The sequence below is a fragment of the Pagrus major genome, chromosome 6 (assembly GCF_040436345.1).
Source record: "Pagrus major chromosome 6, Pma_NU_1.0".
In the NCBI taxonomy this organism is placed as follows: Eukaryota; Metazoa; Chordata; class Actinopteri; order Spariformes; family Sparidae; genus Pagrus; species Pagrus major.
Genome location: NC_133220.1, coordinates 422,709 through 448,349, shown reverse-complemented (window position 1 = coordinate 448,349; position 25,641 = coordinate 422,709). Strand labels below are relative to the sequence as shown.

At 46.0% G+C, this 25,641-nt stretch overlaps 2 protein-coding genes, 1 long non-coding RNA gene and 1 pseudogene across 5 annotated transcripts in view; 2 read left to right on the top strand and 2 right to left on the bottom strand.

The window, feature by feature from the left end:
* Positions 1-19,543, bottom strand: part of pik3c2b (phosphatidylinositol-4-phosphate 3-kinase, catalytic subunit type 2 beta) — a 44,512-nt gene extending 24,969 nt beyond the window's left edge. The window contains exons 1-5 of one of the 2 annotated variants that reach the window (XM_073469110.1): positions 19,017-19,543; positions 13,118-14,048; positions 12,387-12,487; positions 2,344-2,504; positions 1,984-2,104 (exon numbers count right to left, since the gene is read on the bottom strand). In XM_073469110.1, the coding sequence (XP_073325211.1) occupies positions 1,984-2,104; positions 2,344-2,504; positions 12,387-12,487; positions 13,118-13,978 (1,244 nt within the window). In that variant the 5' untranslated portion in view covers positions 13,979-14,048; positions 19,017-19,543. Of the gene's footprint in view, positions 1-1,983; positions 2,105-2,343; positions 2,505-12,386; positions 12,488-13,117; positions 17,001-19,016 lie in introns of those variants that run through there. The other variant, XM_073469109.1, reaches the window with a different exon arrangement.
* On the top strand, positions 1,086-1,568 carry LOC140998745 (large ribosomal subunit protein eL14 pseudogene; annotated as a pseudogene).
* On the top strand, positions 8,145-10,715 carry LOC140998815 (uncharacterized). The gene is made up of 3 exons (XR_012179459.1): positions 8,145-8,574; positions 9,582-9,705; positions 9,827-10,715. It is a non-coding gene; the product is annotated as an uncharacterized lncRNA (long non-coding RNA).
* A 4,098-nt stretch (positions 19,544-23,641) lies between the features above and the next one.
* The window catches only part of LOC140998108 (protein FAM107B-like), a 15,144-nt gene continuing 13,144 nt past the window's right edge, over positions 23,642-25,641 (bottom strand). For both annotated transcript variants that reach the window (XR_012179416.1, XM_073468263.1), the window contains one exon: positions 23,642-25,641. This exon is cut by the window's right edge. The gene's annotated coding sequence lies outside the window, so the exon portion shown is untranslated.

The window sequence follows — 25,641 nt, the reverse complement described above, 5'->3', positions numbered from 1 at the left end:
GACAGGTACAGAGAGAGACAGACAGGTACAGAGAGAGACAGACAGACAGGTACAGAGAGAGACAGACAGGTACAGAGAGAGACAGACAGACAGGTACAGAGAGAGACAGACAGGTACAGAGAGAGACAGACGGGTACAGAGAGAGACAGACAGACAGGTACAGAGAGAGACCGGAAGGGACAGAGAGAGACAGACAGACAGGTACAGAGAGAGACAGACAGGTACAGAGAGAGACCGGAAGGGACAGAGAGACAGACAGACAGGTACAGAGAGAGACAGACAGGTACAGAGAGAGACCGGAAGGGACAGAGAGACAGACAGACAGGTACAGAGAGAGACCGGAAGGGACAGAGAGACAGACAGACAGGTACAGAGAGAGACCGGAAGGGACAGAGAGACAGACAGGTGTAATAAACAGTCATTTCAGTTATTGTTTCATTCCAGGAAGTTCAGTCAGCTTATCAGACTGAAACACACTTCCATTGACACACACACACACACACACACACACACACACACACACACACACACACACACACACACACACACACACACACACACACACACACAGCAGTGTGCAGGTTTTTGGTCAGGACTGTCAGTGTTTTGTTACTCATGGACTAATGGACACCTGCCACACCTGTGTCTCAGGTGCTTCACTGTGATGTAATGACATATTTGTTAACCTGTCAGTGTCAGCAGCAGATGTTTGTGAACACATTGTCTGTTTCAACTGATCCAACCACTGAACTAGTAACCACAACATCACCAGACTCCCTTAACACATGTAGTGATTTTAAGAGTTGTTGAGTTAAAACAAACTTTATAAACTTTGTGAAAAAACAGCCGGTTAGTTTCCTGATGTGTGATGAAACATTACAGCCTCAGGGGGGCGCCGTCATTGCTACACACTGTTCTCTTCTTTTACCGTCACTATTTTACACACAGTCAGATTTAAGGGCCACAAAAATATTTTTTTTCATCGTAAGTGTATCAGACTGCAGTTTGTTATCTGCAGACAGGGATTGAACAGCTATTACGATACTGACTTCACAGAACTTAAGATGGAAATTTGTGCTTTCTGCTCCCGGACTGCCATCATGGTGTTCAAATGCTTTGTTGAGATCGGCCGCGTTGCCTGCGTCTCTTTCGGACCCCATGCTGGCAAGCTGGTGGCCATCGTAGATGTCATCGACCAAAACACGGCTCTTGTTGATGGACCCTGCACAGGCGTGAAGAGGCAAGCCATGCCCGCCCTTCAAGTGCATGCAGCTCACAGACTATGTCATCAAAGTACCACACAGTGCCCGCCAGAAGTTTGTGAGGAGAGCCTGGGAGAAGGCCGGAGTCAACGATAAGTGGGCACAAACCAGCTGGGCCAAGAAGATCGAGGCAAGACAGAATGTCTGACTTTGACCGCTTCAAGGTGATGAAGGCCAAGAGGATGAGGAACAAGATCATCAAGCATGAGGCGAAGAAGCTCCAGAAGGAGGCAGCAAAGAAGTGAACAGTTTTCACACAATAAATCTCATGTTCAATTGTCAAAAAAAAAAAAAAAAAGATAAAAATTTGCATTTTCAGCAAGAAAACTAAAAACAGTTTCACAGGACACAACAGGAAGTGAAATAGGAAATAAAATATTCTAATATAATATAAAACAAGTAGACGAACTATTGGAGCAGAAGTCCCTGAAAACAGTTTCTCGAAATGGAGGTCGAATTATAATCCTGATTATTTTTCTGTAAAATGCAGCGAGACTAAAAAATAATCAGATAATAATATAATAATTTAATAATAATCAGACCTGCCATCACTGATCGCATCGTCAGGCTGTACTCAGCATGTGTAAGTTAGCATGTAGCTTAAAGCATCACTGTGGCTAATGTGCTGACAATGACAATGCTAACACGCTAATGTTTAGCATGAATAATGTTTACTAAGTCATGCCTCGTTCAGGGACTGTGGGACATTTCAGGTTCTTACTTGTGGAGGAACTCGTCGTGTCTGCACACCTTCAGCAGGTAGTGATCCACGTCCAGGTGATCCAGATCGTCCTGAGCGTAACACAGAGTCTGATAGATGAGCAGGTCCACCGTGGACGAACCTCACACACACACACACACACACACACACACACACACACACACACACAGGTCTTTATTATCACAGTAACATAAGTCTGGTCCCTTTATTATTCTACTATTATTTAAAGTATATCAATATAAAATATTATTACTTTAATCTCAGAATATTTGTTTCTCAAATAACTAAATCGTCAACTTGTTAAGACATTTATTTTGAAGTATAACTTCCTGTGTAAGTCAGTCTCGTGCAGTGTCTTACCATCGCAGGTAAAGGTGAGCGGCTCTCTGAAGTGCTCGCTGATGACGGTGACCTTCACGCTGACCCCCAGACCCTGATGCAGCTCCTCCTGACCCACCGACGGCGACCACACGAAGCCGGTGTTCTTCGAGCAGTCGCTGTGCGGGTATGCCGAACGTAACCTGACGAAACAAAACACAAAGTGCTGTCAGGAGTACTGCAGTGTGGTACTGAAGTGTACATCAGCTGTGAGGTCAGAGGTCACTTCAACTTTGTTACAGAGAGATTAAATGACTTCTCATCAGATTGATTATAAATTATAAACTGAAACATTAAAAAAATAAGAGAGATATCACAGCAGGAACTGATCAAACAGTTTGATCGACTAATGATACGATCAGACTGAGTGTGATTTAAAACACTGAGACAAGTCATCACATCTGTTACCAAGACAATTATGTAAAAATACTCGATTACTAGTCGAAGCATTCTAGATCTTACTTACGTAGAAGTACACAAGTGTTCCTCATGTAGTTCAGGTATCAGCAGTAAAAGTACTCACTGTGCAGTAAAATGTCTGATAAATCGGAATCAGCTTTGTTGACCACAGTAAAGGAAAATACTCACACAGAAACACGACATAGCTGAACGAAGTAAACAATCATTTAAATATCACAGACACAAAACGCTGTCAACGCTTTAAACACCAAACTGGGGACATCCGGTATGCTCTGCTAGCCCACCTTTTATTTTTTATTTTTGCCACCCCTCCTGTCGTCTTTGAGCACAAAAGGCCACGAAAAGGACCAAAACCGGAGTCCGAGCAGACAGCTGAAGCTAATGCTAATGCCATGGAGATAAGCTAGCTGATCGGCTGACTCTCCAGGTTCATCCTTGGCTAATGAGCTCACGCCCGCCTTAATGGAAAAACTGCTGACTACGACCATCAGCAAAGAGATTTCCGAGTTGAGTTTCTTGCTGAACTTCGTAAGTCACAGTCCGCCCTGGGGTCCGCCATCGAGGACCACGGGACCAGGATAGTGGCTCTGGAAAGGCGCTTAACGACACGTCATCAGCCTCACAGGGCGGAGGAGCGATGCACCGTGTGGGCCACGGAAAACCGCCTCCTGCAGCAAAAGACCGACGACCTTGAAAATCGCGCACACGGGATGAACCTTAGGATTATTGGCATTCCCAAAGGTGCGGAGCAGGAAGACCCACAGACTGTATGTCATCTTTTTTCACCACTGTGTTTGGAGAGGGGAAACTGTCCCGCGCTCCCGTGATTGAACGCGCCCACCGCTCGCTCAACCCGTAACCCGGTCCTGATAAACCTCCCAGGCAATGATAGTACTTTCCACTACTACCAAACGAAGGAGGAGATCCTCAAACTCTCCCGGAGTGAGCAGGGCCGTAGGAAGTTTCAGGACTCCTCCATCCGGATTTTCCCAGATCTGTCTGCTGAACTCACCTGACGCCGTGGGAAAGTTAAAGAAATAACATGTACACCGCTGGCATCAGGTTCCGCCACATGTCCAAACCATCCGTCCAAACTGGTGGTCAGATTTCAAGACAGAAGCACGAGTTTGACGAGCCCACCCCGGCTGCGTCCTTCTTCAAAGGTACCATACAACCTCCTCTAACTCCCGGTCAGACCACCCGCCCTGTCGCGCACATCTGATGGACGAAAATGTATGACAGTCATTGTGTCCAAGGAGCGGCTCATAACCTGCTGACAAACAACCGTCTGCAGTAATAATAACATGTTAATACTGTTCTCTCCTTCTCCCGTTTATTATGTGTGTGTGTGTGTGTGTGTGTGTGTGTGTGTGTGTGTGTGTGTACATATGTGTGTATGTACGTATGTATGTAATATGTATGTATGTATGTATATATATACATATACATATATATATATATATATGTATATGTATATGTATATACATATATATATATATATATATATATATACATACACATACACACACATACACACATACATATTATATATACACAAATTGATTTTCATTTTCTGAATGATGTATGGATCTTATGGGGGCGTGTACACGCAGTTGTCGCGTATGTACATATTCATTTATTATTATTGTTTCTTCTGTTTTTATCTTTCCATGTTTCTCGGTCACTTATCTCCTCTCCCCACTATAAGTTAAGATAAGACTTCTGTGGTGAGCAGGGGCGGTTTCTCATATGGGCAGTATGTGCAGCCGCCCAGGGCGGCATGAGCGCCCGCAAAACAAAAAATAAAAATACCGAGCGGACAGTCGCCCACAGTAACCGGCTCTGTAGCAGCCACCTCTGGGCTTATCTCGTCATCTCGGCGGATCGCCCCCGGTGCCGACCCGTACCGGTTGCCTTAAATTTGTTTGCATTCATTTCCTCCGGCTTTTGTATTGCTCATTTACACGTCAAGTCAATTATGTCATGTTTCCGTGTGGGGAGTGGGCGGCTGGGCGCCCTCTATTTTGTAAAGGTGCGTCTGCTGAGTTTAATCTCCTATCTACTAACCAAGCGATCCAGTTACTTCATAAATCACAGCAGAATTATTTTGAATTTGGGGATAAACCCAGTAAACTCTTAGCCCTACAGTTAAGGCAGCAGAGGGCTCAAAATTTGATCCCTCAAATCCGTTCCCCAAGTGATGACATCCTCACTAATCCATTTGATATAAACAACTGCTTTTCAGACTACTACTCCACCCTTTATCAGTCAAATTCGCATGCAGATAAATTGTCAATTGACTCCTTTTTTAATGAAATAGAAATCCCCACCGTTAGCCTTGATTGCAGGGAGCGGCTTGACCAGCCCCTTTCCTGCGATGAAGTCTCCTGCGCTATCCAGTCTATGCAAAGTGGAAAGGCCCCAGGCCCAGACGGGTTTACTGTTGAATTTTTTAAAGCCACACACAATGTCCTGGCAAGACCTGTGGTTGATATGTTTAACAGTGCTCTTAAAACCAGACTCTTGCCCCTCCCTGTCCGCCAAGCCTCAATTTCTTTAATCTCAAAAAAAGACAAAGACCCCCTGAACTGTGGTAACTACAGACCTATTAGTCTTTGCTCTGTGGATGCAAAAATTCTTGCTAAAATCCTCGCGCAGCGGCTGGAGCCTCTTCTACCTGAACTCATCCATAGTGACCAGACAGGCTTTATTAAGAATAGAAAATCTTTTTAAATATTAGGCGGGTTCTGGATGTTATTTACTCCCCTTCTAATCCTCAATCCCAGGAGGTTCTGGCTCTGCTCGATGCAGAAAAGGCGTTTGACCGCATCGAGTGGAATTATTTATTTTACACTCTGCGTCGGTTTGGTTTTGGGGAGATATTCATTAGTTGGATTAAGCTTTTATATTCTTCCCCTGTTGCCTCTGTCCGCACTAATGATATCTCGCCCCCTTACTTCCAGCTGCAGCGTGGACCAAGACAAGGTTGCCCCCTGTCCCCCCTTCTCTTGGCCCTTTCAATAGAGCCCTTTGCCATAGCTATTCGGTCCGACAACATGATCTCTGGTATTAACAGGGGAGGTCTCGAACAGAAGATTTCTCTTTATGCCGATGATATCATACTTTTTATATCGAAACCCGCTGTCTCACTACCAAGGCTTCTCACCTGCATAAGGAGGTTTGGCAGCATCTCTGGCTACAAGCTCAATATCAATAAGAGTGAACGTTTCCCCATCAATACGGATGTGAATGACCTACCACCCTCATCTGTACCCTTTAAACTAGCCCTCGATGAATTTAAATACCTCGGAATCACTGTCACATGGAGATATGCTAATTTATTCAATAAGAATTTTACACTAGTGCTGGATCGTGCTAAGTCAGATTTCACACACTGGTCCTCTCTTCCTCTGTCCTTAACGGGACACATCAACTCGGTAAAGATGAACATACTGCCAAAATTTCTCTACCTATTTCAGTGTGTCCCGATTTTCATTCCAAAAGCCTTCTTTAAAAAACTTAATCAAGCCATTTCTTCTTTTATTTGGAATAAAGGTCCTAGTAGGATACAGAGGTCTATTTTACAGCTACCAAAGATCTCTGGGCGGCTCGCCCTCCCAGATTTTCAGTTATATTACTGGGCTGCAAACATCCACAGCTCCCTCCACTGGCCACTCTGCCACTTTGGCCTCAGTGATTGGGTTCCCTCATGGGTACAAATAGAGGAAACATCCTGCAAACCATCATCTCTGACAGCATTACTCTTCTCCCCACTATCTTTGACACCTGGATGTCCGAGCTATAATCCAATAGTCAATCAGTCCCTGCGCATTTGGAAGCAGTTCAGATCCCATTTTGGGCTTCAGTCATCAGCTTCAGTTATCCTTCCCCTGCAATAGAAACCCGGCATTTCCCCCATCACTTAATGACTAAAGCTGAGCAATTTTTTCGATCCTGCGATATATATCGATATTTTGTTTCCCCAGAAAGTATCGATTTTTCAGCTGCGAGTATCGATACATTAAGTCCCATTCATATCCCCCGTGTTCCGCCTGGCACTCTGCTCGCTGCCCATTTCCCCCCCCCCGTTTGCTTTGCACGAAGAGCGATTAGGTCAGCCAGCCATTAGTGTCACTGTAGAGCATTTCTAGCAAGTTACCCGTCTAGATACTGTCTTTACACAGACGCCGACGTCTTCCTCTTCCTGTTTACGCAGTCAGAGCGAAGAGATTCAAGAGAATGGCAGCGAATATAAATCCAGCACCTTCATGCTTAAAAGCAGATGTGTGGGAGCACTTCGGGTTTAAAAAGATGAAGGAAAGCGACGATTTAGATAAAATACTCTGGAAATACCACCAACCTACGAGCCCACCTAAAACATCACCACCCGGACAAGGTAATGCTAACTGAGGAACCCAAGAAGCTGCGGCGTGACCCAAAACAAACCATGCTGGATAGCGATGGCAGTTGTTCCCACAAGTTCCCATCTACTTCACCAAGGTCGGAGAAGATTACAGAGTCCATTGCCTACTTTATTTGTCAGGATTTGAGACCTTATTCTGTGGTGGAAAGTGCAGGCTTTAGGCGCATGGTGAACATGATGGAGTCCCGCTATCCTATTCCAACCCGCTAACACCTCACCAAGGTTTGCCTTCCCAGGCTGTACACTCAGACAAAGGCACACGTCAAAGCCTCCGTGGCCAGCGCAGAGAGAGTTGCTCTGACGTGTGGACCTCGCGAACAACTGAAGCATATGTCACCATCACGGCCCACTTTATCAACGAGGAATGGGAGCTTGTTAGGTATGTCTTACAAACCAGGGACATGCCCGAGAGCCACACCAGACACAACCTGGCAGAACATCTGAGAAAGGCCCTCACTGAGTGGGGAATCACAGAAAAGGATCCAGTAATTGTCACTGACAATGCGTCAAATATGACAATCGCAGCTGAGGAGGCAGCGTTCACACTTCATGTCAAATGCTACGCTCACACCCTAAATCTGGCTACACAACGTGCCCTCAAAATCAGAGCAGTCGCACGCCTGTTGGGAAGAGTGACACGCATTGTGAAATTCTTCAGACGAAGCACCACAGCCGACCACATGCTGAAAGAGAAACAGAGGCTTCTGCGACTACCAGAGCACAAGCTGATGACGGACGTGGTTACCAGATTCATGTGTGTGTGTTACTTTTCAATAGTTTATTTTGTTTTTATTACTAATTTATTTTGTCATTAATGTAAAGCAGCATTCTGTGCATCCATGCTGTGAAGGGCGCTATAGGTCTATAAATAAAGTTTCTTACTTTTATTTAACTACAGGTGGAACAGTGCGCACGACATGTTGGAAAGATTCCTCGAGCAACAACTGGCCATCTGCGCAGCCCTGCTCTTGAGTGAGGTCAGGAAGACCGAGAAGGATCTGTGCACACTGACCGAGTCAGACGTGACAACAGCTGAAGAAGTAGTCAGCGTGCTGAAGCCCATGAAGGAGGCTACACAGTACATGTCCAAAGAGAAGACCCCCACACTGTCAGTCGTCGCACCCCTCCAGGACACACTGATCAACGGACTGAAACTGATCGAAGGCGAATCTGCAGTCATAAAAGAGATGAAGGCTGCCATGGCTGGGGATCTTCAGAAGAGGTACATCGACCTCAAGGCAACTCTTCATGCATGTTCAGCGATGGATCCAAGATTCAAAAGTCTTCCCTTCCTGACTGAGAACGAAAGACAGGAAGTTTATGATGGACTGATTGCATAGGCTGCAAGACTGAGCATGCAGCCATCAGAGGTAAGGCAATGATGGTACTGCTAGGTTTAACCCTTGGCCTTGTATCCTATCCGCCATCTCCTGGCGAGAGTAAGCATAGGCCTAAATAATACATTGTTCAAAGTTTAAAAGGCAAATCCTACAGCGTGTACAGTTTAAAATGGATAAATATTAAATAGTTTAAAAAGCATAAATACTATAATGTTAACAGGTTTAAAGTAGTGGTGGGACTCGATTAAAAAAATTAATCTAATTAATTAGAGGCTTTGTAATTAATTAATCTCAGTTAATCGCATATCAATATTTGACACGTGAACCAACATTTTTCAATTTAAATGGATTTTGGTATATGACTGAATCAATGAATAGACACATAAATGAGCTTAAACAACAAAATCGTGTTTTTTTTTCATCACTGAGTGTTAACATAAAGTGCAATATGACTGAAGAATATTATGATTGCATTGTTCACAAGGCACAAACCAGTGCGTTTGTTAATTTGTCATTCGCGGACTTACTCATTTTGGCTCTGAACCCTGTCATCTTGTCGAGTGTGGATTGGCGACACTGCCTGCTCGAACTAGGAGCGTTGTCTGTGCTAGCTGCAACATGTTTGGCATTGAGGTGGTGGCGGAGGCTGAAAGTGCTCCGGTGAAAGGCAAATTCTTTCTTGCACAATTTAGTTTTTTAAAACTAAAATTGCCGTCCACCAAACCCAGCAACGACTTCTCATCGGTTTCTATTTCTCGTGTTGTGTCCTGTGCATCAGTATTGTGGGTTTGCCGGGAACTCGTGCAATGAGCAACGTTCCGTGCTGTTTGGAGTGCAAAAATAAATTGCGATTAAATGCGTTTTTTTTTTTGTCGCGTTATTTTTTCTGTAATTAATTAATAGTAATTAACGCGATAAAGTCCCAGCCCTAGTTTAAAGGCATAGATATTAAATATAGTAATTAAAAGATTTATTACAGTAAAAGCTCATGAATCTCACCAGGTGCTCTCAATTTCATGTTGACCTATTTAATTTAGTTGTCACTTTGGAGTGTGGATGAAGAGAGGTCAGTAAATGCAAGCGCTGATGACGAGGGGATGGCATCCAAAGAAGAAGCTGTAGACGATGGAGAGCGATTCAAGGAAGGAGAGAGCAGTCAAGGTCAGTATCACCCATTGTTATCCAGTGAAGCGCACAGTGTTGTCTGAACCTGTGTAGGAATTATGGAATGTGCTTAACTATAAATAATGTGTTTTTGTTTTTATTGTTTATTTATTTGAAGGTCAGCATCCTCCACCCAGGAATCCAAGGCCGTCTGGCTTCCCTTCTTGGTGAACGATATTGTGGTGGTGCAGCACGACCCAAGACAAATACCCAAGAGGACGAGGCCAAAGAGCAGATGACCCACTACAAGGAGGCAGATCTCCTGGAAGTGAAAGAAGATCCACTGGTCTGGTGGAAGGAGCACCAGTATGAGTATCCACTCGTCACACCTTGCTAAGAGGTACCTCTGCTTCCCTGGCACTAGTGTCTCCTCGGAGAGGGTCTTCTCCACCGCCGGAGATATCATCGCTGCTCAGAGAAGTGCACTTCTCCCAGAGCACGTCGATCAGATTCTATTCCTGAACAAAAATCTGAAGAGAATGTAGATCACCTGGTCTGCAGTTATGTGGAGAGGAGACTTTCTGTTTAGTGTTCAATTGTAGGTCAGGGCCTACAGGCCTTAAGCTACTCTGCTAAGACGGGTACAATTTTAAGTTGCCCTTAAATGTTGCTCCTATGGACTTGAATTATTGGCTGCCATGGTTTATTTTTACTTTCCTGGTGGCTAGACTGGCTACCTCACATACTTGTAGGCCTACAGGCCTCAAACTACTCGGCTAAGACGGGTACATTTTAAGCTAAATGTTTAAATGTTGTTCTTAGTGACTTGAATTATTGGCTGTTTTGGAGAAGCCATGATACTATGTTTACTTACCTGGTGGCTAGACTGGCTACCTCATATGTACAGTGTCAAGCTAATAAAGCTGTCAAAGAATCTGTTCAGAACAGGCCACTTGCTGCACTTTTTAACTCTCCATTGTTCATTGTAATACTGCACTTTATTTACTTTTCAAAAGGCTAGTAAGCTACAGTTTGCACTGTTTCAATAAATGAAACTAATTTTCTCACCACATCTTTGATTCATTTTGTCCAGCATTTGCAAGCTGTAGACTCTCTGTCCAGTCAGAGCCATATATTGTGTAATTGATGCTTTCAGTTTTAAGTTCAATTAATTCAATCCAAGTCAATGGAACACTCACAAAATGTCACCAAAATCACACTGTCCCTTTAAAATCTTTCAGAAAACGATGTAAGTGTATCGAATCGTATCGTTGGCTGAATATCGTGATATATATCATATCGTGAGCTGAATATCGTGTATCGTATCGTATCGTGAGATTAGTGTATCGCTACAGCCCTATTAATGACAATGTTTTTAAAGTTATGGTTTGATAAGGGAATTAGAACATTTAACGACCTGTACATAGACGGAACCTTTGCCTCTTTTTCCCAGTTGTCTTTGAGGGTTAACTTCGCTAAAACCCATCTATTTAGATATTTTCAGATCCGAGATTTTGTCAGGAAAACATCTTCTCACTTTCCAAGACTCCTTCCTCAAACGCCTCTTGACACTATTTTGGAAACTAACGTCAACAAGGGGGCCGTATCTGCAATTTATAACTGTATTGCAAGACTCTCACCCTCATCCACGGTCACCACTAGACAGAACTGGGAGGACGACCTGGACTACAGGTTTAGGGACGAGGAGTGGGAAGAAATTTTAGGTAGAATCCATTCCTCTTCCATTTGTGCCCGCCACAGTCTCATTCAGTTTAAATTTGTATATCACATATATTGGACCAAAGTCAGACTAGCTCGGATTAAGCCAGATATAGATCCTATATGTGATAGATGTAGGCAGGCACCAGCCTCACTATTACATATGTTCTGGCACTGTCCAAGACTGCCTACTTTCTGGAAAACTATCTTTAACTTTCTGTCACTAGCATTGGGCTCAGTAATCAGTCCCTGCCCGCTTGTTGCTCTCTTTGGCCTTTCCCCAAAGAACGCAAAACTTTCAAAGCTTCATACAGGTGCCCTTGTCTTCTCTACTCTGATAGCTAGACGTCTAATTCTGTTAGATTGGAAGTCCAATCATCCACCTACCCATATTAGCTGGGTGCATGACTTGATGAGCTGCATCCATCTTGAAAAGATGAGGTATTTGAGGGATGGCAAAGAAGAGAAATTCCTGTTGATCTGGAGACCATTCATTTCTCATTTCTCCTCTATCACTGCTGCAGGGATCATGCCCATTCTTCCATTGGCCTCTTAACTCTTCAACTGGATAAATGGCATTCCAGAGACAATGTTGTCAATGGAGTCTGGTGGCTCCAACAGAGTGATGTTACTGCTGTCTCTGGGTGAACGAACAGGATCTGACTCTTTAACAACAAACTTCATCTGTGCAGGATCCTCTCAGTGACGCTGTCAGATACCCACATTTACATTTACATTAAGGGCATTTAGCAGATGCTTTTGTCCAAGGCGACTTACAATAAGAACATATGTCACAAAACAGAAACAACATTCTACCGTCGATGACGTAGAAAAGAAAAAATAGAAACAATTTTCAAGCCTCATCTGAGCAAAGTAGCTGTTATTTATCAAGATACCTTCAGTACATAAGAGTCAAAAAAGTGGACATACATTGAGAGATTATCCTGTGTGTGTGTGTGTGTGTGTGTGTGTGTGTGTGTGTGTGTGTGTGTGTGTGTGTGTGTGTGTGTGTTACTCACACGTCCAGCATGTGACAGAAAGCTGCCACCTCCTCGTCTCTCTCCTCAGACACCTGGAAGAGTTCATATCCAAATCCATTCATCCTGGACACCAGAGACACCTGTCAATCACACACAGAGTCGACCAATCAGAGGAGAGCTCCACCAGGGGACAACCTGATCGACCTGATCGTCATTATGATTGATTATTAACATAAATAAAACCCACTTTCTCTCTGTTAGAGACTGAACTTTAACAGGAAGAGAGATGATTTTATTATTTACATTAACATGTGGGGTAAAAGACCGTGACATTGCTTCCTGTGCAGGTGAGGTTTCAGTAAACAGTGTTGATCTGTGTATTATATTGAGAGCACCTGGTCAGTGTTGTCACCTGTCCACCTGCAGCCCTCACAGAGCTCTGCTCACGTGTCTCTGTTTTCTTCTGTAGTTTCCTGACTTCACTGTAATCATGAAGTTCACTTTTTAATGTCACGTTCGTCCTCGAGCTGCTCATAACTATTAAAACTAAAACTGAGTCTAATCTCATCCTTGTTTTGTCCGTACAGAGCAGAATGTCTGACCCTGTTACACCAACAGCTCCACTTCATCAGTTCAAATAATATTCACCACACATCAACAACAAGCAGCAGTCTTCAGACGGATTAAATGTGTTGGAAAAGACGTGTAATCATGTGACATCACTCAGGTAACCTGCTCGTTAAGGAGACCACATGAATCCAGGGTCTTACCGGGTCTGCAGACACCCGCCGCTGGTTTTTGTTGCTCTTGGGAACAGGTATGTACGTCCTGGGTGGGACTTGAGGGGGGAGGGTCTTACTGCGAGCCACAGGCTTCCCTGATTGGTCCCCGTTGGCCCTCCGGCCTCGAGGCCCCGGCCGGCTCCCGTTGAGTCGAGACAGTGAGTCGTTGATGTTGTCATAGTTCAGCTCCCCAGAGCTCACTTTGGGCTGATCCGAGTCGGGCGTGAATAGGTTCACGTCACGGGGAACCGTGGACCCTCGGGGGGGCAGGAAGGGGTTCTCTGACCCTGACGATGGGGGGATGGGGTTTCTTGGGGGGATGGCGGGGGGGATATCATCTGGAAGAGAGGGGAAGCCTTTAGAAAGAAACCCTGACCCGGAGCCAGGTGAGTCCCCGAGGCTAGAACCTGAGCCGTCCCTGAACTTGCTGAGCTCAGGACTGTCCAGGATGTACAGGGACTCTTTGATGAAGCCTCCTTGAGGAGGGAGCGCCCTGGCTGGGAGGGAGGGGACAGACTGAGAGCCTCCAGGCTGGTTCAGGGAGGGGTCGGACCCTGACAGGCCCCTCAGCAGGCCTCCTCCAGCGGGGGCAGCAACGGGCTGGCTCGCCGTGGGTCGGGGGCGTTCGACACTGGGATTCGGGGTCTTGGAGCGGGTCTGGCTGGGAGCTCTGGAGCCGGGCGTGGGGCTGGTCCCTGTTCCGCTCTTGTCCTGCTTGAGTCTGGAGAGGGCGTCGTACTCCATCTGCAGCGCCTCGGCCAGGACCAGCTCCTTCTGACTGAGACCGAGAGCCTCCAGGCAGCCCCAGCCCGCCTCGCTGCTCTCCTTCTGGGTCTGAGCCGCCGACATGATGCCTCCACAGCAGACCAGACAGAGGGAAGAGCTCAACTAACAGCTGCAGTGAGGACACATGGACCTGCTGAGGACAGAGAGGACAGACATGAGAGAGAGACAGACAGAGACAGAGAGACAGACAGAGACAGACAGACAGACAGACACAGACAGAGACAGACAGAGAGACAGAGACACAGACAGAGACAGACAGAGAGACAGACATGAGAGAGACAGAGACAGACGAGACAGACAGACACAGACAGAGACAGACAGAGAGACAGAGACACAGACAGACAGACAGAGACAGACAGAGACAGACAGACACAGACAGAGACACAGACAGACAGACAGAGACAGACAGACAGAGACAGTAAGTTTAACTGAGTCGTCTGTCCCTCACAGAGACTCTCAAACCTGCAGACAAGTGTGCAGGAGGAAGGAAACCCAGAAACACAATAAGGAGGAAGTGACATCATGAGGAGGTGAACCAGCTGTGACCTCATCAGGTCACAGAGGAGAAACCCTGCTGCCATTACTTTATGTTACATTACATTATATTTGATTACATTACATCAGAGTAGTTGTGTTGGAGTAAAGGCTGCTTGTTAATATGTTTCCTTCGTTCAGTCGACGCTGACTTTGAAGAGGTTGAGAAGTTAAAGATATTTTAAAAGTTACCTGTTCTGATCTGTTCTAGTCTGTCTGATCAGTACTGAGCATGTGCAACTCTTAACAGAGATCCACCCCCTCATGTCAGCTCATGAGCTCAAAAACTGTCTGTCATTCAAACTGACCAATCACAGCTCTTGTTGTCCATGTGGTGACGTGAGGAAAGGAACAGCAGACGTAACCATTTATTATCAAAACAACAATAACAGATCAATAACAGATCAATAACAGATCTCCTGTATGGACTCATGAATGTGACTGAGAGGACGATGGACTGAGGGGGGAGTTGTCATCACACGGGGGGAGGGGAGGAGAGGATGGTGGGGGAGGGGGAGAGACAGAGTGTGTCTGTGTGTCTGTGTGTGTGTGTGTGAATCCCACAGAGAGAGATAAACCCTGAGATCACCACAGACCAGCTGTGTCCCACTTCCACACTGAGCACTGGTCTGACTGGTCTAGACCAGCTGGGACCAACAGGAAGTGATGTCACACACAGATTATTGATGACTCTGATCATTGACTGTAACAAACATCCAGAGTGGTTCTGCTGCTGAAGATGAGCACGTCCAGCTGTTCTCACACCTGGACTCTGTCAGACTCGTGGTGGACAGTAATCAATCAGCTGTTTTACTGGCCTACACTACCCATGATGCACCTGTCCCTCTGACAGGTTAGTGAGCTTAGTTCACTAGTAGATAGATCAGCTGTGTCTCCTATAGATCAGCTGTATCTCCTATAGATCAGCTGTGTCTCCTATAGATCAGCTGTATCTCCTATAGATCAGCTGTATCTTCTCTCCTATAGATCAGCTGTGTCTCCTATAGATCCGCTGTATCTCCTATAGATCAGCTGTGTCTCCTATAGATCAGCTGTATCTTCTCTCCTATAGATCAGCTGTATCTCCTATAGATCAGCTGTGTCTCCTATAGATCAGCTGTATCTTGTCTCCTACAGATCAGCTGTGTCTCCTAAAGATCCGCTGTATCTTGTCTCCTATAGATCAGCCGTGTCTCCTATAGATCAGCTGTGTCTCCTATAGATCTGCTGTATCTTGTCTCCTATAGATCAGCTGTGTCTCCTATAGATCTGCTGTATCTTGTCTCCTATAGATCAGCTGTATCTCCTATAGATCAGCTGTGTCTCCTATAGATCTGCTGTATCTTGTCTCCTATAGATCAGCTGTGTCTCCTATAGATCAGCCGTGTCTCCTATAGATCAGCCGTGTCTCCTATAGATCAGCAGTGTCTCCTATAGATCAGCCGTGTCTCCTATAGATCTGCTGTATCTTGTCTCCTATAGATCAGCCATGTCTCCTATGGATCAGCCATGTCTCCTATAGATCAGCCGTGTCTCCTATAGATCAGCTGTATCTCCTATAGATCAGCTGTGTCTCCTATAGATCAGCTGTGTCTCCTATAGATCAGCTGTATCTCCTATAGATCAGCCGTGTCTCCTACAGATCAGCTGTGTCTCCTATAGATCCGCTCTGTCTCCTAAAGATCCGCTGTATCTTGTCTCCTATAGATCAGCTGTGTCTCCTATAGGTCCGCTCTGTCTCCTGTAGATCTGCTGTATCTTGTCTCCTATAGATCAGCTGTGTCTCCTATAGATCAGCCGTGTCTCCTATAGATCAGCCATGTCTCCTATAGATCTGCTGTATCTTGTCTCCTATAGATCAGCCGTGTCTCCTATGGATTAGCCATGTCTCCTATAGATCAGCCATGTCTCCTATAGATCAGCTGTGTCTCCTATAGATCAGCCATGTCTCCTAGAGATCAGCTGTGTCTCCTATAGATCCACTGTATCTTGTCTCCTATAGATCAGCCGTGTCTCCTATGGATTAGCCATGTCTCCTATAGATCAGCCATGTCTCCTATAGATCAGCCGTGTCTCCTATAGATCAGCCGTGTCTCCTATAGATCAGCCGTGTCTCCAATAGATCAGCGTGTCTCCTATAGATCAGCTGTGTCTCCTATAGATCAGCTGTGTCTCCTATAGATCAGCCGTGTCTCCTATAGATCAGCTGTGTCTCCTATAGATCAGCAGTGTCTCCTATAGATCAGCCATGTCTCCTATAGATCAGCTGTGTCTCCTATAGATCAGCTGTGTCTCCTATAGATCAGCTGTGTCTCCTATAGATCCACTGTATCTTGTCTCCTATAGATCAGCCGTGTCTCCTATAGATCAGCCATGTCTCCTATAGATCAGCAGTGTCTCCTATAGATCAGCAGTGTCTCCTATAGATCAGCTGTGTCTCCTATAGATCAGCTGTGTCTCCTATAGATCCACTGTGTCTCCTATAGATCCACTGTATCTTGTCTCCTATAGATCAGCCATGTCTCCTATAGATCAGCTGTGTCTCCTATAGATCAGCTGTGTCTCCTATAGATCAGCTGTGTCTCCTATAGATCAGCCATGTCTCCTATAGATCAGCTGTGTCTCCTATAGATCAGCTGTGTCTCCTATAGATCCACTGTATCTTGTCTCCTATAGATCAGCCATGTCTCCTATAGATCAGCTGTGTCTCCTATAGATCAGCTGTGTCTCCTATAGATCAGCTGTGTCTCCTATAGATCCACTGTATCTTGTCTCCTATAGATCAGCCGTGTCTCCAATAGATCAGCGTGTCTCCTATAGATCAGCTGTGTCTCCTATAGATCAGCAGTGTCTCCTATAGATCAGCCATGTCTCCTATAGATCAGCCGTGTCTCCTATAGATCAGCTGTGTCTCCTATAGATCAGCTGTGTCTCCTATAGATCCACTGTATCTTGTCTCCTATAGATCAGCTGTGTCTTCTATAGATCAACTGTGTCTCCTATAGATCCACTGTATCTTGTCTCCTATAGATCAGCTGTGTCTTCTATAGATCAGCTGTGTCTCCTATAGATCAGCTGTGTCTCCAGCAGCCAATGACGTCACACACGTGCTGTTTGACACAACAACAACTGTCTCTGATGAATCTACAGGAAACGTACATGTCTGACTGATTTCAGGGTTCTTGTTTGTCGTCTGTCAGTGGCATCAGGTTGGGGGCTGCCGCCAACCAATCAGAATCCTCCCTGATCACCTGATCAAACTTGCTGCAGTGGTTTCAAAAAAGCTCTTCAACATCGAGCAGCTCCAGTTTTCTGCAGGACATTATTCATATCACACCAAAACTGAAACGTCCGTTTCCAACACTGTGCAGAACTTAACGTCTGTCTGGATCAGAACCGCTCACATTTACAAGTTAACAGATACAATGGATCATCTTCACAACTGAGCATGGTACAGTCCAGATCGAACTGCAACAACACACCAAAACAACACAACAACAACACAATCACAACACACCACAACACAACACACAGCAGCACAACACACAGCAGCACAACACACAGCAGCACAACACACAACAGCTAGTAGAGAGCAGACTCTGCACACACACATCCGTCATATTTATATTAATAATAAACAGTCTGTCCTGATTTGATGGAAATGACCTCTCACGTATTTATCGCCACGCCCCCTGTTGTGACGTCATAACACCGATGTTTTATCATACAAACACATTTAAACTAAAGTGTCCCATCACACCTGAAAACGCCCAGTAACCACGTGTTCACACAGGTGTATGTGACGTCATAGACAGTTCTGGTGGACGGTCAAAGGTCATGATTGTTAGCTTGTTTGCTGTTTAGCCTATGATGCTATGATCTTTGTTGTTTCGGTGACACTGCGCAGACTCAGAAACAGGTGGCACACGTCATTAACCACGAAGCGATGGGTCCAAACATCTGTGACAGCTGCAGCGTTCAAACCAACACAGCCCCCAACCAAACTCCGTTCACAAATCCAGCACTTTAACGGAGCCTCATTCACCGGCCAACGTTCACAGCGGCCGCGGCACGTACACAACTTAAGCAACGTTGCTGTGTTTGGATCCGGACGTGTGCTTTACATCAGCTCGTGGGAAGTTTAAAAATGCTTTAAACGTCAGATATCAGCTCGGCCTGTGTTCCTGCCGGGGTTTTCCTCCCACAGCCCGCATGCAGGGCGGTGGCGAGCCGCCCGGACCACTTCTGAAAGGTTAACTAAGATCTGCGGCACCGAGCAGCATTTAGGCGGATTACATGTGCGCCGAATTTAACTGTAATCTACAACTTATTCCAAAAAGTCACCCGCCATGTTGGAACAGGAGTCTACATCCACCGACACCGCGGGATGGTTCTGATCAGCAGATGTGTGAATGGAGTTTGGTTTGACCTTCTCCTCAAAGAACGGCAGTCTCATGCAGCGAGTGGACGGACTGTAACTTGTCAGAACATGAAGCAGAACCCGCCCAGCACCGCCGCTGGGTCCAGGTGGACAGCACCGCCGCTGGGTCCAGGTGGACAGCCTTACCTGCGGTCCGTCTATGGTCGCCGGGAGCGGGCGGCGGTTGCCATTTTAAAGCGGTTCACTTTCCTGCCAAAAATTACATCGATGCCTTCAACTGTCGACTCCGTGTCGGTGCCGCGGGCAGATGAAGAGGCTCCGGCCGCCGGTCCGCACATTCAGGCCCGCTGTGTCCGCCTGTTTACGGCTGCAGTGAACAATGCAGCCCGCTGACGAGGCTCCGGCTGCGGCGTCGCTCTGCGCTGCCTGTCGGCCGTGAGTCAGCCTCCGCTCGGCGCGCGCGCACACACACACACACACACACACACGCCACGAGCCGAGGCTGCTTCCGGTCACGCTTTCAAAATAAACCACAGTTTATAATGTTGCTGTCCTTCACAACAGTTCCAGCCTCACTGTGTGTGTGTGTGTGTGTGTGTGTGTGTGTGTGTGTGTGTGTGTGTGTGTGTGTGTTGGAGTCGGTACATTGAGTTGTTGTCAGTGTGTCACTGTCACTGTGTGTGACTGAGCCTGATGAGGCTGAGGCTCTGTGACTGAGCCTGATGAGGCTGAGGCTCTGTGTGTGACTGAGCCTGATGAGGCTGAGGCTCTGTGTGTGACTGAGCCTGATGAGGTTGAGGCTCTGTGTGTGACTGAGCCTGATGAGGCTGAGGCTCTGTGTGTGACTGAGCCTGATGAGGCTGAGCCTCTGTGTGTGACTGAGCCTGATGAGGCTGAGGCTCTGTGTGTGACTGAGCCTGATGAGGCTGAGGCTCAGTGACTGAGCCTGATGAGGCTGAGGCTCTGTGACTGAGCCTGATTAGGCTGAGGCTCTGTGTGTGACTGAGCCTGATGAGGTTGAGGCTCTGTGACTGAGCCTGATGAGGCTGAGGCTCTGTGTGTGACTGAGCCTGATGAAGCTGAGGCTCTGTGACTGAGCCTGATGAGGTTGAGGCTCTGTGACTGAGCCTGATGAGGTTGAGGCTCTGTGTGTGACTGAGTCTGATGAGGCTGAGGCTCTGTGTGTGACTGAGCCTGATGAGGTTGAGGCTCTGTGACTGAGCCTGATGAGGCTGAGGCTCTGTGTGTGACTGAGCCTGATGAGGCTGAGGCTCTGTGACTAAGCCTGATGAGGTTGAGGCTCTGTGTGTGACTGAGCCTGATGAGGCTGAGGCTCTGTGTGTGACTGAGCCTGATGAGGCTGAGGCTCTGTGTGTGACTGAGCCTGATGAGGCTGAGGCTCTGTGACTAAGCCTGATGAGGTTGAGGCTCTGTGTGTGACTGAGCCTGATGAGGCTGAGGCTCTGTGTGTGACTGAGCCTGATGAGGTTGAGGCTCTGTGACTGAGCCTGATGAGGCTGAGGCTCTGTGTGTGACTGAGCCTGATGAGGCTGAGGCTCTGTGTGTGACTGAGCCTGATGAGGCTGAGGCTCTGTGACTAAGCCTGATGAGGTTGAGGCTCTGTGTGTGACTGAGCCTGATGAGGCTGAGGCTCTGTGTGTGACTGAGCCTGATGAGGCTGAGGCTCTGTGACTGAGCCTGATGAGGCTGAGGCTCTGTGTGTGACTGAGCCTGATGAGGCTGAGGCTCTGTGACTAAGCCTGATGAGGTTGAGGCTCTGTGTGTGACTGAGCCTGATGAGGCTGAGGCTCTGTGTGTGACTGAGCCTGATGAGGCTGAGGCTCTGTGTGTGACTGAGCCTGATGAGGCTGAGGCTCTGTGACTAAGCCTGATGAGGTTGAGGCTCTGTGTGTGACTGAGCCTGATGAGGCTGAGGCTCTGTGTGTGACTGAGCCTGATGAGGTTGAGGCTCTGTGACTGAGCCTGATGAGGCTGAGGCTCTGTGTGTGACTGAGCCTGATGAGGCTGAGGCTCTGTGTGTGACTGAGCCTGATGAGGCTGAGGCTCTGTGACTAAGCCTGATGAGGTTGAGGCTCTGTGTGTGACTGAGCCTGATGAGGCTGAGGCTCTGTGTGTGACTGAGCCTGATGAGGCTGAGGCTCTGTGACTGAGCCTGATGAGGCTGAGGCTCTGTGTGTGACTGAGCCTGATGAGGTTGAGGCTCTGTGTGTGACTGAGCCTGATGAGGCTGAGGCTCTGTGACTGAGCCTGATGAGGCTGAGGCTCTGTGTGTGACTGAGCCTGATGAGGTTGAGGCTCTGTGACTGAGCCCGATGAGGCTGAGGCTCTGTGACTGAGCCTGATGAGGCTGAGGCTCTGTGTGTGACTGAGCCTGATGAGGTTGAGGCTCTGTGACTGAGCCTGATGAGGCTGAGGCTCTGTGACTGAGCCCGATGAGGCTGAGGCTCTGTGACTGAGCCTGATGAGGCTGAGGCTCTGTGTGTGACTGAGCCTGATGAGGTTGAGGCTCTGTGTGTGACTGAGCCTGATGAGGCTGAGGCTCTGTGTGTGACTGAGCCTGATGAGGCTGAGGCTCTGTGACTGAGCCTGATGAGGCTGAGGCTCTTTCCCTCCTCATTTTCAGGAAACTTGTGGATTTCTCCGGATTGTTGCTTTTAAAATATAGAAATTGATAGTTTTAATTAATAGGAATATGAATGAATCATGGTCCCTTGGCAATCATTAAAACAAATGAGTAATTATTTGAGTGGCAATCTGATTTCTAACTAATGTTTTATGTTGTGAACGTGAGGTAAAATACTTCCTGTGAGACGCTGTCTTCTTCTGCGTGACTTGACTGAGTTCAGTCCAGGAGAGAAACAGCGCCCCCTGGTGGAGGAACTGTTCATCACAGAGGCTGTGAGGTCAGGACACCACAGAAGAAGAGAGGCCATGAACAGACGAGCAGGTTGATTTAAACAACAGAGGTAAACATCAGTTAAAGACATTATGATCTGAGACCAGTCTGACTCTCCTCTGGACATTTATTCTATTTTCTATGTTCATTATTTTTTTTATTTATATACAAAGTACTCATCTTGATCCTTGAATAAATGCAATGTACCTTAAAGCTGTTGTTTCCAGACTCATTATGAATTGTGAGTCAGTTCGTCAGTAGTTTCCTCTTCTGTCTGTTCACTGCTGTAGCAGGTCGCTGGTTAGCTTTCAGGAGCAGAGCAGCGACTCAGCTAATGCAGCTATACGCCTAAAACCTGTAACATTAGAAGCTGAAGCTCGAGAAAATAACACTGACAGAAGTTCTTTACAGAGTGGAGAATGTGACGGAGCCCCAGACATGACATGGTCAAAACAAATTAAATTGTGGCCACAATATAGCTATAACGTGCACACGAAATACTAATTAATAATATTAATATCGTTCCTGGACAGCTGGGTAAGCAAATCGAGCGCACCTTCTCTAGAAACTGCAATAGCCTACGTGATGTCCTGAAGCGGAGTCTTTTCTTACTCTGTTCAGTCGTGTTATCACTCAGGTGGTTACTGAATCAGGCCTGTGTCTGACACTTTGTTACAGGTAGGTACAGGTAGGCTCTGTTACAGGTAGGCTCTGTTACAGGTAGGTACAGGTAGGCTCTGTTACAGGTAGGTACAGGTAGGCTTTGTTACAGGTAGGTACAGGTAGGCTCTGTTACAGGTAGGTACAGGTAGGCTTTGTTACAGGTAGGTACAGGTAGGCTTTGTTACAGGTAGGTACAGGTAGGCTCTGTTACAGGTAGGTACAGGTAGGCTTTGTTACAGGTAGGCTTTGTTACAGGTAGGTACAGGTAGGCTCTGTTACAGGTAGGTACAGGTAGGCTCTGTTACAGGTAGGTACAGGTAGGCTTTGTTACAGGTAGCCCCTCTGCTGCCTCTACCTTAGACCTTAGAGAAGGTGCGCTCGATTTGCTTACTCAGCTGTCCAGGAATGATATTAATATTATTAATTAGTATTTCGTGCGCACGTTATAACTATATTGTGGCCACCATTTAAATTTTTTTGACCATGTTATGTCTGGGGCTTCGTAGAATATATTTAGCAGTGAAGCTAATATAATAAGCTAATAACATAAACATAAAGCAAACGTAGCATTAGCAGGGCTGAGCTAGTCAGCTAACCAGGCAAACAGCTAGCGCAACAGTAGCTCAAACATGACTTTGGTGAGCGGACAGCTAGCTGTTTTATTCAGTTCTAAACAAGAACGTGGATTTTTAAAGTAAAACCTTTTTGAACTTTTGGAAATCGTTTAAAAAATGTAAACATATAAATTGTTTGATTTCGTTCACTTTGTTTTGTCCAGAAAATATAAAGTTACAGTTTTTATAAAAAGCTTTGGATCATTTTCTTTCACATATCTTCTGTTACATATATTAAACGTATGTAAACGAGTGTAAAACCCTTTTTATTTTTAACACACTGTGTGTATGTTTTTATTTATATATATATATATATATATATATATATATATATATATATATATATATATATATATATTATTATATTATATATGAATTGTTCAACTTGTACAATTTTTATGTTTAAGTTACAGCTGCTCAGATTATTGCACGTGTGATCTGATCAGATTCAGATTCACAGATCTGAATAAATAAATAATGATAATTAAAAAAACATTGTTTCTGATATTTGCAGGTTATGAAGACTTTGTATATTACAGGATATTAAATCTAAAATGTCTCTGAGGACTGTCGGTGTCTCCAGGTCGTGTTCTGTCAGAGAACAGAAGAATCCAACAGGAGGATTATTGTCTTTTATTGTCGTCATGTCAACAAACTAATTTTATTCAGCTGTGAATCAAAACAATCGTCACTTTAAAAGCCACAGAGTCAAATACCAATAAAAATAAGTTTAGACTCTAATGTTCACAAGCTCTAAAATAAAGTCATTAAAATGATTTCACTTATCGTACGACTCAATAAGGATTAAACCTGACCTGATGTCAGGCTTCAGTTACGGGTTGATCAATATAAAAAAGCACAAAATACAAAAAAAAATACAAAACCTTTTCCCTCAAATCACCATAATGAAGATATTTTTAATTAATAAGTAACAAAACAAAACCTGCCAACTTATTAATACAACAGACATCATAACACTAAGATCAGGTTTAAAAAACAGACAGATGAGTCTCTACACATGACGTCATCATCATCATCATGACATCATTATGACAGCATCATCATCATCATGACATCATCATGACAGCATCATCATGACATCATCATGACATCATCATGACAGCATCATCATGACATCATGACATCATCATGACATCATCATGACAGTTGGCATCCTCAGTCTGTGACTGACAGCAGATTAATTCTCTTTAATATTAACCAAAAAATCTTTCACAGACGTCCATCTCACAGACGTCCACCAGGTGAGACACAGCAGGTCCTCCGTCCACCAGGTGAGACACAGCAGGTCCTCCATCCACTAGGTGAGACACGCCAGGTCATCTGTCCACCAGGTGAGACACGTCAGGTCATCCGTCCACCAGGTCCTCCGTCCACCAGGTGAGACACATCAGGTCATCCGTCCACCAGGTCCTCCGTCCACCAGGTGAGACACATCAGGTCATCCGTCCACCAGGTCCTCCGTCCACCAGGTGAGACACATCAGGTCATCCGTCCACCAGGTCCTCCGTCCACCAGGTGAGACACATCAGGCCATCCGTCCACCAGGTGAGACACGTCAGGTCATCTGTCCATCACGTACCATGTGTCAAACCCTGACGAGCTCTAACAGTCAACGAGGGTTGACCGATCTGATCAGCTCCTGCTTCGTTATTGATTTCATTAACTGACATCACATGTCCTCAGTGTGTCCTCAGCGTCTCAGTGTCCTCAGTGTCTTCAGTGTCCTCAGTGTCTTCAGTGTGTCCTCAGTGTCTTCAGTGTCCTCAGTGTGTCCTCAGTGTCCTCAGTGTGTCCTCAGAGTCTTTAGTATCCTCAGTGTGTCCTCAGTGTCCTCAGTGTGTCCTCAGAGTCTTTAGTATCCTCAGTGTGTCCTCCTTGTGTCCCCAGGGTCATCAGTGTGTCTTCAGTGTGTCCTCAGTGTCTTCAGTGTCCTCAGTGTGTCCTCAGTGTCCTCAGTGTCTTTAGTTTGTCCTCAGTGTGTCATCAGTGTGTCCTCAGTGTGTCTTCAGTGTGTCCTCAGTGTCTTTAGTTTGTCCTCAGTGTGTCATCAGTGTGTCCTCAGTGTCTTCAGTGTCCTCAGTGTCTTCAGTGTGTCTTCAGTGTCCTCAGTGTGTCCTCAGTGTCTTGAGTGTCCTCAGTGTGTCCTCAGAGTCTTTCGTATCCTCAGTGTGTCTTGAGTGTCCTCGGTGTGTCCTCAGCATCTCAGTGTGTCCTCAGTGTGTCCTCCTTGTGTCCCCAGGGTTCTCAGTGTGTCATCAGTGTGTCTTCAGTGTGTCCTCAGTGTGTCATCATTGTGTCCTCAGTGTGTCATCATTGTGTCCTCAGAGTGTCTTCAGTGTGTCCTCAGTGTGTCTTCAGTGTGTCCTCAGTGTGTCATCAGTGTGTCATCAGTGTGTCTTCAGTGTGTCCTCAGTGTGTCCTCCGTGTCTTTAGTTTGTCCTCAGTGTGTCCTCATTGTGTCCTCAGTGTGTCCTCAGAGTCTTTAGTATCCTCAGTGTGTCTTGAGTGTCCTCAGCGTCTCAGTGTCCTCAGTGTGTCTTCAGTGTCTTGAGTGTCCTCAGAGTCATCATTGTGTCCTCAGTGTGTCCTCAGAGTC